Source organism: Emydura macquarii, unplaced genomic scaffold, assembly GCF_026122565.2.
Source record: "Emydura macquarii macquarii isolate MOO-44397 ecotype Brisbane River unplaced genomic scaffold, CSIRO-AGI_Emac_v2 contig_2205, whole genome shotgun sequence".
Classification (NCBI taxonomy): Eukaryota; Metazoa; Chordata; order Testudines; family Chelidae; genus Emydura; species Emydura macquarii.
The window spans coordinates 18,716,992-18,731,063 of NW_027132342.1; the positions used below are offsets into that span (position 1 = coordinate 18,716,992).

At 46.8% G+C, this 14,072-nt stretch overlaps 1 protein-coding gene across 4 annotated transcripts in view; it reads left to right on the forward strand.

The window, feature by feature from the left end:
* ZC3H7B (zinc finger CCCH-type containing 7B) overlaps positions 1 to 13,683 on the forward strand; it is a 56,034-nt gene extending 42,351 nt beyond the window's left edge. For all 4 annotated transcript variants that reach the window (XM_067559570.1, XM_067559572.1, XM_067559571.1 and 1 more), the window contains exons 18-23: positions 306 to 439; positions 1,616 to 1,721; positions 4,560 to 4,668; positions 5,777 to 5,910; positions 6,738 to 6,901; positions 7,816 to 13,683. In XM_067559570.1, the coding sequence (XP_067415671.1) occupies positions 306 to 439; positions 1,616 to 1,721; positions 4,560 to 4,668; positions 5,777 to 5,910; positions 6,738 to 6,901; positions 7,816 to 8,008 (840 nt within the window). In that variant the 3' untranslated portion in view covers positions 8,009 to 13,683. The remainder of the gene's footprint in view (positions 1 to 305; positions 440 to 1,615; positions 1,722 to 4,559; positions 4,669 to 5,776; positions 5,911 to 6,737; positions 6,902 to 7,815) is intronic.
* The last annotated feature ends 389 nt before the right edge of the window (positions 13,684 to 14,072 follow it).

Consider the following 14,072-nt stretch of genomic DNA (forward strand, 5'->3'; position numbering starts at 1 on the left):
GGCTACCAGACTGGACGGATCAATGGCCATATATCGTGTGGCAAGAGGTAGGAAATCAGACTAAAATGACCAGTGGTTTGATCTAATCTGGTATCTTGATAGATCAGTGGCTGATACTGGCAAATGAGAGCTCAGTCTGCCTCTGTGTCTTGGTTTTTACTTTGCTGTAGTATTCAAGTGCCTACAGGGAAGCATATCTACCCCAGGGCTCTGTGCCTGACTCTGTGCCTGTACACAGTACTGTCTGGGGCAAGGTGTTTAGATCCATTTGCCTGAGTCGTCGTCCTTCATGTGACCCTTCACAGGCTGCCACCCGGGCTCCAGCGTCAAGCAGCTTTGACCTCCAGATGAAATTTGTTTGTGGCCAATGCTGGAGGAACGGGCAGGTGGTGGAGCCAGACAAGGACCTCAAGTACTGTAGTGCCAAAGCCCGCCACTGGTGAGTGTTCTTGCCCTTTCTTCTGTCTCCCCCTTGCCCCAATGCAGGATTTCCCCCTGCCATGTATTCATTCTCCAGTGCTTTGTGCAGGCTACTTTGAAAAGTCTGTGAGGGCTTCCATCTTGGCAGACTATTCCCTTGGGGAGACTCCTCCATCACCGTTAGCAAACATTTTCTGCTGTCAGGTTCTCTTATTTAGCATTTGTATGCAGTGCCATCTTTGGCCATGGCACTTTGCAGAGAGAACATAGATACAGTCCCCTCACTAGGAGTTTACAGACAATTTACATTTACAATTTACATTGTCCATTTGTTCAGTTCATCCCATCTTTCCTAGCTATACTCAGGTGGACCGCCCAGAACAATTCTTCTCCAAACTTGTTTACACCCTTCAGCTGTTAGTAGATGGTTATCATATTACTATTGGTTGTCAATTTATTCACGGTATATACTTTACATCCTTTTAAATGAGCCCCTCCAGCCCTTTGAGCATTTTTTGTTGCATGTCTCTGAAATGCATCCAATTTGTCTGCCTTGTTCTGTGAATGAGGTGTTCTAGGAGAGATCTCCTCAGTGCCAACAGAGAGGGACTGTCCCCTTCCCTTCCCTTCCCAGGATGTCCTATCTCTCTCTCTGCACCTGCTGCATTGGCCTGGATTTTTTTTTTTTTTTTTTTTTTTGCCACAATACCCTCTTCAGATCCTTTTGTAGGACCATGTGGAGGGGTGATCTGCCTAAATGTAAGATTTTGTTCACAGTATAATGTCTGTGTATAATTACTCGCAATTTCACAACACCCCTCATCCTGAAGGATCCCTAAGTGTTTTTTACAGATTGTATAGATAAGGGCCGGTCCAGCCTCTGCTGGGGATGGAATGCTGCAGGTGGTTAGCAACTCATGGCCACACCTCACCAGAGTGGCTGGAGGGAGGAAAGGGTCTTTTTTGGCTCACCTTGTAGAGCTACAGACCCTTGGAAAATCTGTTCCTTCAGCATCTCTGCTGTAGTTACGTGTCGCACACGTGCCAGTCCAGCTACCAGCCGGTACGAGGGGCAGACTGTGCTAAGGACTTAATCAGCTCAGAAGATTCTGGTGTGGTGATGGGATATTTGAAACCCCGCTTTTCTTCCCCTCCTTCTGCCTTTGTTTTAATTTCCCCTCTCCCCATTTCATAGCTGGACAAAGGAGCGTCGCGTCCTGCTGGTGATGTCCAAAGCAAAAAGGAAGTGGGTGTCCGTCCGACCACTGCCTTCCATCCGCAACTTCCCACAGCAATATGATGTAAGCACTGCACCCCTTCGTGGCTCCAGAAACCTCTCCCTATCTATTGGAGCACTGCATGCACCGAGCGTGGAGCCCATGCGTCAATGCTGAGGTGGCAGGGGCTTTGTAAATAGACGGGTGGGTAGGTACACTTTGCCTTAGGCGGGAAGCAAAGACCAACTGAAGGCCAAGAGAGATCAGTTCCATCTCAAACAGCCAGTGCCATGGCATGGTATGAAAGGAAGCCGTGCCTGTTTAAAGTACTGCCGCAGACAGGTTTTTGACACTGTGGTTAACACCATCCCCACCTACAGGACTGGATGGCTCAGAGGATGGGGAGGGGATCTAGCCGTTCACCTTAGGTCCAGGTCATAGATAGGGCAGTATGTGCAGGAGAAGCTTGTGTTGTCCCTGCCTTTGCTGTACAGAGAGCACTGGTCTCTGAGGCTTCCAATCCACCCACTTCCTCCAGTTTTTACAGCTCAACAGCTCACTTAAAAGGTGACTTGAAAACAGATGTTTAAAAAAACCCAAAACAACCCTAAATGAAAACCCAAGAGCTATGGGAAAAGCTCTGAAGCCCCATCCCAGCTCAGCGTGTGATGGTCAGTACTTTCTGTAGCTCTCATCTCCTTCCTGCCTCGGGGAGGAGAAGGATATTGGGACAGGCCCCAGCCTTGGTTAATGGAGACCTCCCCTAAACAAAGACGTGTCTGCCATGTCTTAATCCATGTCTTAAGGGAAAATGCTTGGGTCCTCTTCTCCTGCTCACAAACAGGTTAGCTGTAAAGCACCTACGCCCTCTCCGTCAATCTGATCACTCGACTGCTTGAGTGTGCTCCATGGCCTCTGAGTGAAAGATTGCCCTATGCTGGCGTGGCAGTAACAGGCAGCGCTGTTGTCACTGTCGGTGCACAGAGGAATGGGAGTTTCTTCCAAGAGTGTCAGTTGATTTCTGGGAAACTAATCTAGCTTGGTTTTTTAAATCTGTTTCTAATCAGGTTTTGTGTGTGTCTCGTCTCAACCCAAAGCCAAGATCGTGTGTGAGTTGGCGGCGGGAGGGAGCAACAGGTCAGAATCAGTTGCTGCTGAGATGACTGTGATGTCACACAGGCGAGATTCCAGCTCTGAGGTGGGGAGCAGGGAAAGAGCAGCTGTAGCAGGGTGTTGGCTCACAACCTAACAGATTTTGTTTTGTTTATTTTTAAGATCCCCTTAGTGCAAAAGGAGGCATGAGTACTACAGGAAATGGGATCCAGCGTCTGGCAGAAGGAGAAGTAGCCCTTTGTTTTCTCCACTGGGCCTCCATTAAAGAGCTGGTGGCATGACTCAGTGGAGTTTTAAGAGGAAGGGGTGTGCACCCAGTGGGGGGAGCTGCCGAGGGGCCCTTGGGCTGGGGCAGCAGATGTGCTCTAGGGCGATAGCTTTTGTTTTGTGAGTTTGTCGGTAAACTGTGTCCCCAGGAAAGGGCCTGACGAGCGCCTTGGGTGTAGATCTGAATTCTTCCTTCGCTGGTGAGGGAGGTATGGCCCCAAATGCTGCCGCTGGCACGAGTGTTACTAGAGTATCTGCAGAGCTTTTCCTTTCTGTCTTATGTTGGTGCATACGTGTAGTTAGCGTTTGTGGAAAAGGAGCCACGTCAGCTGCTGTTGGAGAGGGAAGCCTTCTGTTTATTCCCAGAATAGGCAGTGCCTGGGCAGCAAGAGTGCAAGCTTCCCACCATTACCCTGCTGCAGTGTCTCTCACTTCCAGTGGGTGAGAGAATAGTTAAGCCTCCAATGAAGCCTTCAGGCCTTGGCCCTTCTGCTGAGGCTGCAACAAGGGGGTCAGTGTGTGTCAGTGGTGGGGGGGCATTTTGCAAGGTAGATGCTCCCCCCGCCAGGGGCTGCAGTGTCAAAAACCTTGGCGTGAAGGAGTTTCAGATGGATGCAGTTTCCCTTCTTCATACCATGCCATGCTCATTTCAGGTGCAGCCACGGTGCAGCTTCCTGGTTGTAACAATTTGGGGTTGCTGCTAATCTGGGCTGGATTCCAGCCATCAGTTGAGTCAGGGTTGCCTTGACAGTTTGCGGGGCCTAAGCTGCTGAAATGGGGGAAACCCACCCATACGTTTTCTCCACTCCCAGTCCAGTTGCTGGAAGAGGAGTGGGGATCTGGGAGGCAACTGTTCCCTGGTGCTGAAGCAGGGGATAAGGTCAGCTGGTGCATTACAGAGGAAGCAGGGCACCTGTCAGCTGCCTGCTTTGCCTGTGCATAAGGGCAGCCCTGGATGGAGAGGAGAGGCTCCGCATGCCACCCTCTGTTCGCTGAGCCTTCCAGACTCCCCGCTGTAGGACTGTTTACGGCAGGGAAAGAGGAGAGTGTGTAACTAGCAACGGTTGGGCTGGAAATATGCTGGGAAAGCTCCTTGCTGTTTCTAGTAGAGTCTTGTCATTGAGACTTTTTCTCTGACGCTAAACCCATCCTGGGCATCTCTCCACTTCCTTCTGAAAGCCCCTGCACCTCCGAAAGACCGCCATCCAGAGGACATGGATGAGAGTCCCCTTCAGACACCACTGCTGGGTTAGCATAAGTTGCTTTCCACCAGCTCACCTGGCTCCAGGAGTAATCTTACCTGTGAGCAGGGCAGCCATGGTCTTGGTGATTAGGTAGGGAGAGAACAGTCACTGAATTCAAGCCTCCTGTCCATTTATCTGGAGATCTCATCCCCCAAATCATAGGGGACCCAAGGACCCATCACCTGCTCATTCCCTCTCCTCTTTTTGACTCAGTGCCTCTGCTGGTTGGTCTGCCCCTCTCTTCCGCCTCCCTAACCAGATGGGTCTGGGCGGGGCTGTGTTTTCTGTCTCTTGATAGCTGTGTATCCATGCACAAAATGGCAGGAAGTGCCAGTATGTTGGGAACTGCTCCTTTGCCCACAGCCCTGAGGAGAGAGACATGTGGACCTTCATGAAAGAAAATAAAAGTAAGTGGAGAGATGTGGGCATGTCAGGTGGGGCAGGAGCAGGGAGGCTGAAGAGCACGGGGGGTGCTCTCTTCTCCCCGACATCCTGTCGAGCCCCCAGCCTTTGCAGCAAGAGGGTGAAATTACTCTGAAAAATGAGACTCAGAGAGTGAGCTAGAGCTGTTCAAATGAAAGCCATGCCCAGCTGTGCAGTCCTCCTTTTGCCAGCATACCTGCATCCTGCATGGTGCTATTCCATTCTCGCCCACCCACTCCACAGCTCTGCTCTTCCTCTGCTATTCTAGTCCTGACTCCATGCAGAGCTCTGTCAAAGTACCTCACTCCTGACCTCTGTGCCTGTCCTGGCCTCTCTCCTGGTTCTGCTAATGTCCCTTGCTCCCAGGCTGCAGCACTCCCTGAGGATTGTGTGAAAAGTCATGCACAGTTGTGTGAATTTTGGACCCTGACTGACGACGCCATTGGGCTGTGCCCCTTACACACAAGCTTGTCCTGAGTTGATAATAGTTCTTGGAAACATAGGTGGTTGCCACACCCAGTGGTCTTGGCCAAAATTTCTCCTTCTGTCCTTGCCACCTCATTCTCCCACCAGCATCATGAGTTGTAGAGCTGGCCAAAATGTTTTGGCTAATGACAGTTTTGCTAAAAAATGTGGGTTTTTTTGGGGGGGGGTTCCAAAACAATTCACAAATTTGGGTCAAATGTGGTGAATAGCTTTGGCCAAAAAACATATTTTTCCCCCAAACGTCAACTTTTGGATACTTCATTTCTGAAGAAAATGTCCATTTGAATCAATATTTTGTTTAGAAAATCTTGACATTTGAAACATGTTGTTCAACCCAAACACATTTTGTTGTTTAGTCTCCTCCTTTGTTGCAGCAAGAGGTGAACTACCCAATGAGAGAGACCAGGCTCAGATCTGATCCAGCACCTCCTTTGGGGTGTGAAGTCCAGAGGGATCGCCACCTCTGCGCCCTACTTCCTTCTCTCTCTTTTAATATTTGGCAAAAGCTGCACAGTGGATCTATCCAGTGGTCTCTTTTTCTGAGTGTGTCCATAGTGGGTGGATAAGCGAGTTGTCTGGTTAACCTGGCTGATTCCCTCCCTACAGTATTAGATATGCAGCAGACCTATGACATGTGGCTAAAGAAACACAACCCTGGGAAGCCAGGAGAGGGGACACCGCTAACATCACGGGAAGGAGAAAAGCAGATCCAGATGCCCACCGACTATGCTGACATCATGGTAATATCTCTCCTCCATCTTCCCTTTCCTCATTCTGACAACACCCTCTCTCTCCTGTGCTTCCCTGCAGGAGTCCTCTTGGGAGGAGGCTGTGTTGCCTGGAAATCCATTGGGGTTGAAATGCTGTCTTGGGAAAGAGCCTGGGATCTTGTGCTGATGAAGGTTAAACTTTGTCAGCTGGGAGGAGGGCAGCCAGGGTAGGCGTGATGAGGTGGGAGGGCCTAGGCACAAATCAGCAAGACTGCTCCAGGGCTTTTCTGACAGTTAAATATGTTTTATGCAAGAGTCAGATGAAATTGTATCTTACACATGAACTTCTGCGTCCTTGGCCCCAACCTTCCACCTGAGCTCCTGCCCGTCCTGGAGCCCTGGAATAGCAAAGCATTTTGAAAAGAATGGGGTTGGAGATGGGAGATCTGTGGGGGCGGGAGTGTAAATGGCCCACCCATGGGTGGGAAAAGAAGTAGAGGGAGACTGTATAGGCAGCCTACTAATGTGTGGGAGGGGAGGGGTGTGGGGAAGGCATATGGGCAGACCACTAGGGTCTGGAAAACCATGTCTAATTTGCTCAACAATCCCTCCAATGGCTGTTTATAAGAAGTGATACTGGTGGGCTCAGACAAAGAATCCAGTCCTGTCCCAGGCCAACAGTTTGATGTTCTTAAGGCTGATGTATGAGGAGAATGAGAGAGGTGGTGGCTGGGGTGGGGAGCACCCGAGATGCTCTGGCAGAGATGGAGAGGGGACATCCCTGCCTCTCCACTCCCCAGTGCTGGGAAGGTCAACATGGGCACTGCTTAAAGGGCTGCTCTGTCTGTGCTGCGTAGATGGGATACCATTGCTGGCTGTGTGGGAAGAACAGTAACAGCAAGAAGCAATGGCAGCAGCACATCCAGTCAGAGAAGCATAAGGAGAAGGTCTTCACCTCTGACAGTGATGCTAGTTGCTGGAACTACCGCTTCCCCATGGGCGAGTTCCGGCTCTGTGAAAGGTACTGCGTGCGCCACTCCTCCCTTCCACACCGGGCCCCCTGCCAATAAAAGGAGAGCAGATCTGGTGCTGAGTCACTCCGTTCCCAACGGGGAGTCCCAAGGGACCGTAGCTTGGGGGAGTTATGGGGGAGGTCGAAAAGCAGGACAAATGGAAATGCTACTGGGAACACCCACTACGATAATGCTTCAGAATCGAGCTCGCATCCCCCCCATGTACACACCTAAAAGTGATAAACTACAAAACTCAAAGGCACAAGTGAGGCTTCTCCAGTCTAACACTGTCCATTTATATTTGGGGAAATGAAAGACCCTTTTAACCCAACAGCCATGCCAGCCCTGACTGTGATGATGTCAGATCTCACAAGCTAAGCAGAGCCTGGCGAGGTCAGTACTTGGCTGAGGCACCTCTCTGGGAAAGCCAGCTGCTTCAGTAAGGGGGTTGAGTGTCTCACTAGGGTGCCCCTCTCTCCTTTTGTCCATGCCTCAAGATGCCTCAAGTAGGAGGCATTGTGCCATGTCAGGGAGAGAGAGAGCTGAGGCCGTGGTTGCTTGTGCCTGTTTAAAGATCCGATGGCAATTTTTTTTTCCAAGAAGAGGGATGTCCAATTCCAAATGCTAGACAAGTTGTAACTTGTCATTTCATTCTGCAGCCCTAAATCCCTTTCTAGTCTCAGCTGAGTATGGGTACATCATTTCTTGGCCAAAACGGCTATTGCTATGCTCTGTTAAACAGCCTCCCTGCTTCAGCCCAGAGGTGGTGGCTACATTTCTGCAGTAGGAGAGGGAGCCCTATAGAGAGAGAGAGAGAGAGTCTGGAAAGTGCTTTAAGATCCAGCATGATGTCAGTGCCAGAGAAATGGAGCCCTGCTCCTTAAAAATAACAGTCCAGTGAGCTGTGTTACTCTCCTGGCAGGTTCCAGAAGACCAAAGCCTGCCCCGAGGGGGAGAAATGTCACTATGCTCATGGCCAAGATGAGCTGACCGAGTGGCTGGACCGGAGGGAGGTGCTGAAGCAGAAACTGGCCAAAGCTCGCAAAGACATGCTTTTGTGCCCCCGGGATGACGACTTCGGCAAATACAACTTCCTATTGCGGGACGGCGTATAGTGGTGGGGGAGAAGGAACCCATTGACTGGAGAAACAGAGGCAAGTTTTCAAAGGATGAGGCTATGGCAGGGTGGCTGAGTTACATGTCTCACAAGGATAACTTTTTTTTCCCCTTTTGTTTTAAGATTACCAATATGATTTTCTGGTGATGAATGAAATTGTGACCTGATTCCTCCTTGGCCAGCAAATGCTGTGCTTCTAAAGTTTGTTTTCTATCTTCTTTTCTTTTCTTCTTCTTTCCCCACCTTTGTTTTAAGGAATGAACACAGTCTGGCGTGTGAGAGAGAGAGTTTTTTCCTGTTAATTCCCCTGCCTCTAGATTCTAAGTGTGGCTGGGAAATTTTTTGGGACATTGCAGTGTCACGAATGCAGCTGAGAAGGGGGAAGGGTTATTGGAGCACAGGTCTCTGCAGTCCTCTGTGCTCCTCCTCAGTATTATGGAGCAGACTCCCAACTCCCCACTTCTCTTGCACACTGTCCTAAAAGAACAATATGAAAAACAATTGTAGTTGAGCTGCAGTTGAGGAAAATGTTTGTCCATCTGCTTTAAAACTCTTGGCCTTTTAGCTGCTGTGAATGATAGCAAAGAAGCAAAATTACATCCCAAGTCTTCCCCTGAGACACCTAACAACTGAGGAGGGTAACAGCTGACTAGCCCCCTGTGTACATGGGTGCAAGGCGCATATCTGAAAAGATAGTTGAGAAAACAACTACGGTGCTCTTTGCAGTAGAGGCAATTTGAGAGTGATCATAGATGACTATTACTATTGATTGTATCTGAAAAGCAAACTAGTAATTGTATCTGAAAAGCAAACTAGTAATGGATCATTTGATGTCATTCTCATAGACAGAATAGAGTGCAGATTTTTTTAAACTGGTATGATTATGTGAATAAGACTGAGTCTGTCCACAGGGTATAGCTAATAAGATGGTGCTGTTGTCATCTGTATGCTCTGGGCCTTGGGTTGAGCCAGAAAAAAGGAAGTAATAGAGAAGGATCCTGCATTTTTATTTGTCAGCAGTGGAAAGTCAGTCAGCTTCTGCCTTGGGGATTCCTCTTTAAATAGTCTATATACTTGGTTACTTGGATACCGGTTTTGTCTGCAGAGGCTGAAGGCACTGTCAGAGGAAGTGGGCAGAAGTCAATTAAAGGGATACTATCAAGTAGCATAGGCCAAAATTCAGAGTTTGGCAAAGAATACATTTGGAAATGATTTCCTGATTGAAATAAAAAATAATGTATACAGTGTGGTTGCTGGAGGGGGTTGAAATCTTCTCTTGCAGTGTTGGAAAACCAAACTCAATAGCATTTGATTAGTGCATTGGAACCAGAAAACAAAGCCAACTAGAAATAGAAGACAAAACTAACCAGGATAGTTTGGAGTTGAGTAAAGTGCGAAAAACAAACCAATAGCATGCTGAAGAGACCAATTTTAAAGATTCTTTCAGTTTAATAAACTGAAGCCAGCTATTAACACAAGTAAGGAGAATGTTTGTTTGTTTGTTTTTCTTAAAATGTGATTTTGCTTTGACTGTGTGTCCTCTTGCAGTCTGCCCCCCCACCAAAAGAAAAAAAATGAACTCTCCCTGTATCCCTTCAGTGGTCTGGAATAGAAGGGGAAGATCCTATTTGTAATATGAGACTCCCTCTGGGTAAACAGAAACACACAACCTCTCAGGCCCAGCTTCCCCATCAGGTTACACATTGCTTTTTTTGGTGGGAATGTTCAGAAGTGGGAAACATGTGTTTGGGGTTTTTTTGGTGTGTTTGGATTTTTGGGTTTTTTTAAATCATTACAACCATTGGATTTAAACTGGCTTCCAGTCTTTTACACTTCCCTCCCATTGCTAGACTGCCGGTGCTGCAAATAATGTCATTTTTTCAGCCAGCTGACCCCTGCCTTCAGGAAGAATAAAGAGGTGCCTCTTTGCCATAGGAACATTCAGATACCCAGGTGATGGGAACCTTTGATAGAATCACCTCACCACATGGAGCAAGAGAGGGAACAGCTGTTGGGGCTGTTTCTGGTATTGTGATGTCTTGCATTTAGAATTAGGTCAGCTCTAGGGGGAGCAGTTGACACTCATAGGTACATCTACACTGAAAATACTACCGAGGTCACAGCTGCTGCACTGCAGCTTCGCCGCTGTAGCGCTTCAGTGTAGATACTACCTATGCCGATAGGAGGAGTTCTCCCATCAGTGTGTGTAATCCACCTTCCCGAGAGGGGGTAGCTAGGTGGATGGAAGAATTCTTCTGTCGACCTAGCGCTGTCTGAATTGGGAGTTAGGTCAGCATAGCTGTGTTTCTCACTGTTGTGGAATTTTCATAGCTATGCTGCTGTGAGTTCCCAATGTGGGCCAGCCTTTAGACTGTATCAATTGTAAGTGAAGCCAGTATTGCCAAACGAAGTGGCCCAGCTGAATGCTGTTACTGTCAGAGCTGCTACTGTTCTCCTTGGAGCCCAGCTGAAGGGATTCATTAGTGCATGTGGCAGCCGTGTGTATCATGGCTCCAGAGGGAAGATCCGTGATGTGGGAACACGTGCCGTCTGTCAGCAAGTTAGAGGAATGACCCCACATCATTTGGGTGGGGTGGGATTCTTTCAGGGATATGTTAAGAAGAGGGCAGAACCCGTCAGTAGTGCCTGCTGTACCGCCTGCGCTCTTGCCTTGTTAGTTTGAGGAGTGATGATGGAATATCTCACTGGATTTTTTTCTCTCACATATCGGTAGCCTATAAATTGTTATAAAATAGGCCAGGCCAGCTCAAATGGAGGAACCGGATTGGCTCAATTGGGGTGTGGTGTAGAGTCTTGTGTGTAACTCCACTGAGTGGGGCCTCAGTGTTTATAATGGACAATAATGAGCTTCTGCCAGCACACCAGAGTTTCTCTGGGAGTCAACTTTGTGCCTCATCCTAGTCCACCTGCAACCAGAGAGTGGGTGCACTGGCATCTGCCTCCTTTGATTTGAGCCTCCCTATCCCTCATTCTTATTACAGTCCGAAGTAGGTGTGTGTGTACGTAGTTCAGTACAGCACCACTGGCCCAAGCACAAACACTCCCACCTTCTTGAGAAATGTGTTTAGTGTTTGTTTTTTATCAGGTCTCATGAGATTATTTTGCCTGTGTGAAGTCAGAGCCCTCCAGTGCCGTACATATAAGAAATAAACCATGGCTGTATTTGGCAGGGTGGTTCAGCTGCATTGGGTCCTCTTTTCTTCACCCCTGCCCCTAATAACCTGCGTGTCCCCAGCTAAGAGAAATTAGGTAGGGAGCAATATGTGGGAGATACTGAATTGGCAGCTGGCATCTTTATTTACAGACATAACTCTGGGAGGTACACAATTCATAGGCAGCTGGCTCAGCTCTTGCTGAGGCTGGGAATATTAATGAGGAGACCTGGTTTCTGGTCTTTCCAGTGACTGCTGCTAACTCACCGGGTCCCCTGGACAGGCCGCTAACCCCTCTGGGTTTGTTTTCCTATCTGCCAAATTGCAATAACGATACGAAGCTTAATTCATTAATGTCTGTACAACGCTTTGAGATCCATGCATGGAAGTGACACTAGAAGCGCAAAGATCATGTATTTGTTCTTTATGATAGAGAGGGATGATGCTTTTACCCACCCATGTCCCCGGGAGATGGTAGAGCAGCTGGAAAGATCCTTATTCCAGTGATGACCCACCTCATCCCTTTGTTTTATTGGGTGCCCACAGTTTGAGCAGGCTGAGACAGTATTTGTTTCCTCTGATTGGGGGCCGGGTGTGATTTTTTTTGTTCAGATTTGAAACCGGGTACCTCATCACTTAGTACATACATTTCATTGTCTCTGGCACTGAAATTGTAAGGGCTGTATGGAAAGGGGAGGGATGCTCATCTTCTATTTAGCCAAGTATAGTCCTAATGTATAGAATTGCTGTGACACTGGATTAAGCAAAGTAACCGGAACCCAGCTGCTGCTAAATGAGCTAATCCAGCCTTCCCGTCACACACACCTGTTTGTAGTTGTCTAATCCCTGCTTTACAAATGCATGTTCAGCTAGTCACTCCCTCTGCAGAATTTACCAAAAAAAGTAATATTATGTCCAGTTCATAAGATGGTACCACTTTGGGAGTGGGTGGAGGGTGCGTGTGCAGGAGGAGAAGAGAGGAAAAATGAATCAAGGGGGGAGAAATGCTTGGTTTTTTTTTTAAAAACAAATCTGCATTTACAGTGTAATTGTAGCATTTGCTGTGCCGTGACTTGAGAGTTGATAATTTGTTCAGATTATGGAGTGGGGTGATGTCCCCCCTTCTCGTTAATCAAAATAACTGCTCTGCACCCACTCTTCTCCAGACTGAGTGTGTTACCGGGAGGGGGGCGGGGCTATTGTTATGGGGGCAACAGGGGCGGGGATGCTCCTGGGCATCGTATCTATCTTTGTTTTCCCAGATATGATAACCTGATCTGTGGTGTTGCAGTATTTTGTCACAGACTTGTTTTAGTGTGTATATATGTGATCCCCATGAAGCATATATACACAGGTATTAAATATATCGCTCTATATAATATTATATATGTGTGTGGTATCGAAGGTATCTTTTTTAATGAGAATAAAGGAAAAGGACTCAGTCCAGGAAATGCAGCATCTCCTTTTTAAATGTGAAGGCTTTTTTTTTTTTTTGGTTGGGGTGGCAGAAAGAAGGAAGGAGTTAATAGAAAGGTATAAAGTTCAAGATGAGACAGGTTTTCCTGATCACGCCTCTGAAAACCCTCTGGTGATGTCCTTCCTACCCCACCCCACTGAAAGAGCATTAAAGTGCTTAGCTAATGAGTAAAGTTTATGATTAAAAGCTTTGCTTATATTCATGTAAAGGGCAGGAGGTTCCAGATTTGACCCCTGGTTTTATTTTGAGCATAGCTCTTTATAAAGTCCATGGAATTTTTTTCAGGGTGTTATTTCATCTCATCAAAAATATTCAGCACTAGCAGCTCTACAGAATTAAACCATAAACTCCAGTGTTCTAAAGCAACCCTACAACAAACCAGTACACTCAGCCCAGCACTCAAAGACCCCGTACATTAACAATCAGCCTGTGCATTTGTGCAATGTGGGGGTCATGGGGAGGATTTTTGGCAAGGAAACAAAACTGAGGGTTATTAACAAGCGGCATTAACATGTTTTTAAAATGTTATGAAAAATATCATCTTTTAAAAAAAAAAAAAAAAAAACACCAACACATACACCAGACTTTGATTTAGTTCAACTTTTTAAATACTGAAGGATGCATCACAAATCCTTCTCCCGATCCTTTAAGTGAAGGGAGGGATTTATGTGAAGTTCATGTCAGAGGTAAACAAATGTTTGAAGCAAAAAACCCCAATATTTAGCTCATATGAATAGTGTGTCAGAAATGGATGGGCTCTTACCAGGTGAAAGGGAAAAGTAGCAAGGGGGTGCTGCAGTTCAAAGCTGGATAGTAATGAGATGGAGTCCTTTAAAACGTCTGTGTATTAATATAATTTAAGAATACCACGCTTTACTATTAAAAAAAACCTTAGTACCTTTCATAAGGTCTAGTACCAAGATAATAATGTAGATGTTTTAACAATTTTGTTTTTGTTCTTAAAACAAACTTGCTTCTTTTAGCCTTTGTAATAGAAAATAAAAGTGTGCACTTTAAACCCTCTCCAGATGACTTGCGTGTCTATATTGCAAAGAGTTGTGAAAGGTATCATTTGAGCCTCAAGGCCACCTTGATAAATGACATTGCTGCTACAGGGAAAGAGTGGTGTGGGAGAGGAGTGGGAGGTACCCGTGGCATGGGATTGAAGGACATTTGGTATGTTTTATATTCAAATAATCCACTAGTTTTGATAATCATTCATTGCTAGTAACTGAATAGTCTTTATTAGAGACATAATTAAAGTATATACAGAGCATCTGAATTCAGGTCAGACTAACCTAAAACCACTGGCCTTCTCCAGCAATCAGCTAAAAATTCTATTCAGTCTCTTAAATCCACAGTCACAACACATCTGTCTTTTTTAATTTTTTAGTACAAATGTATTCATATAT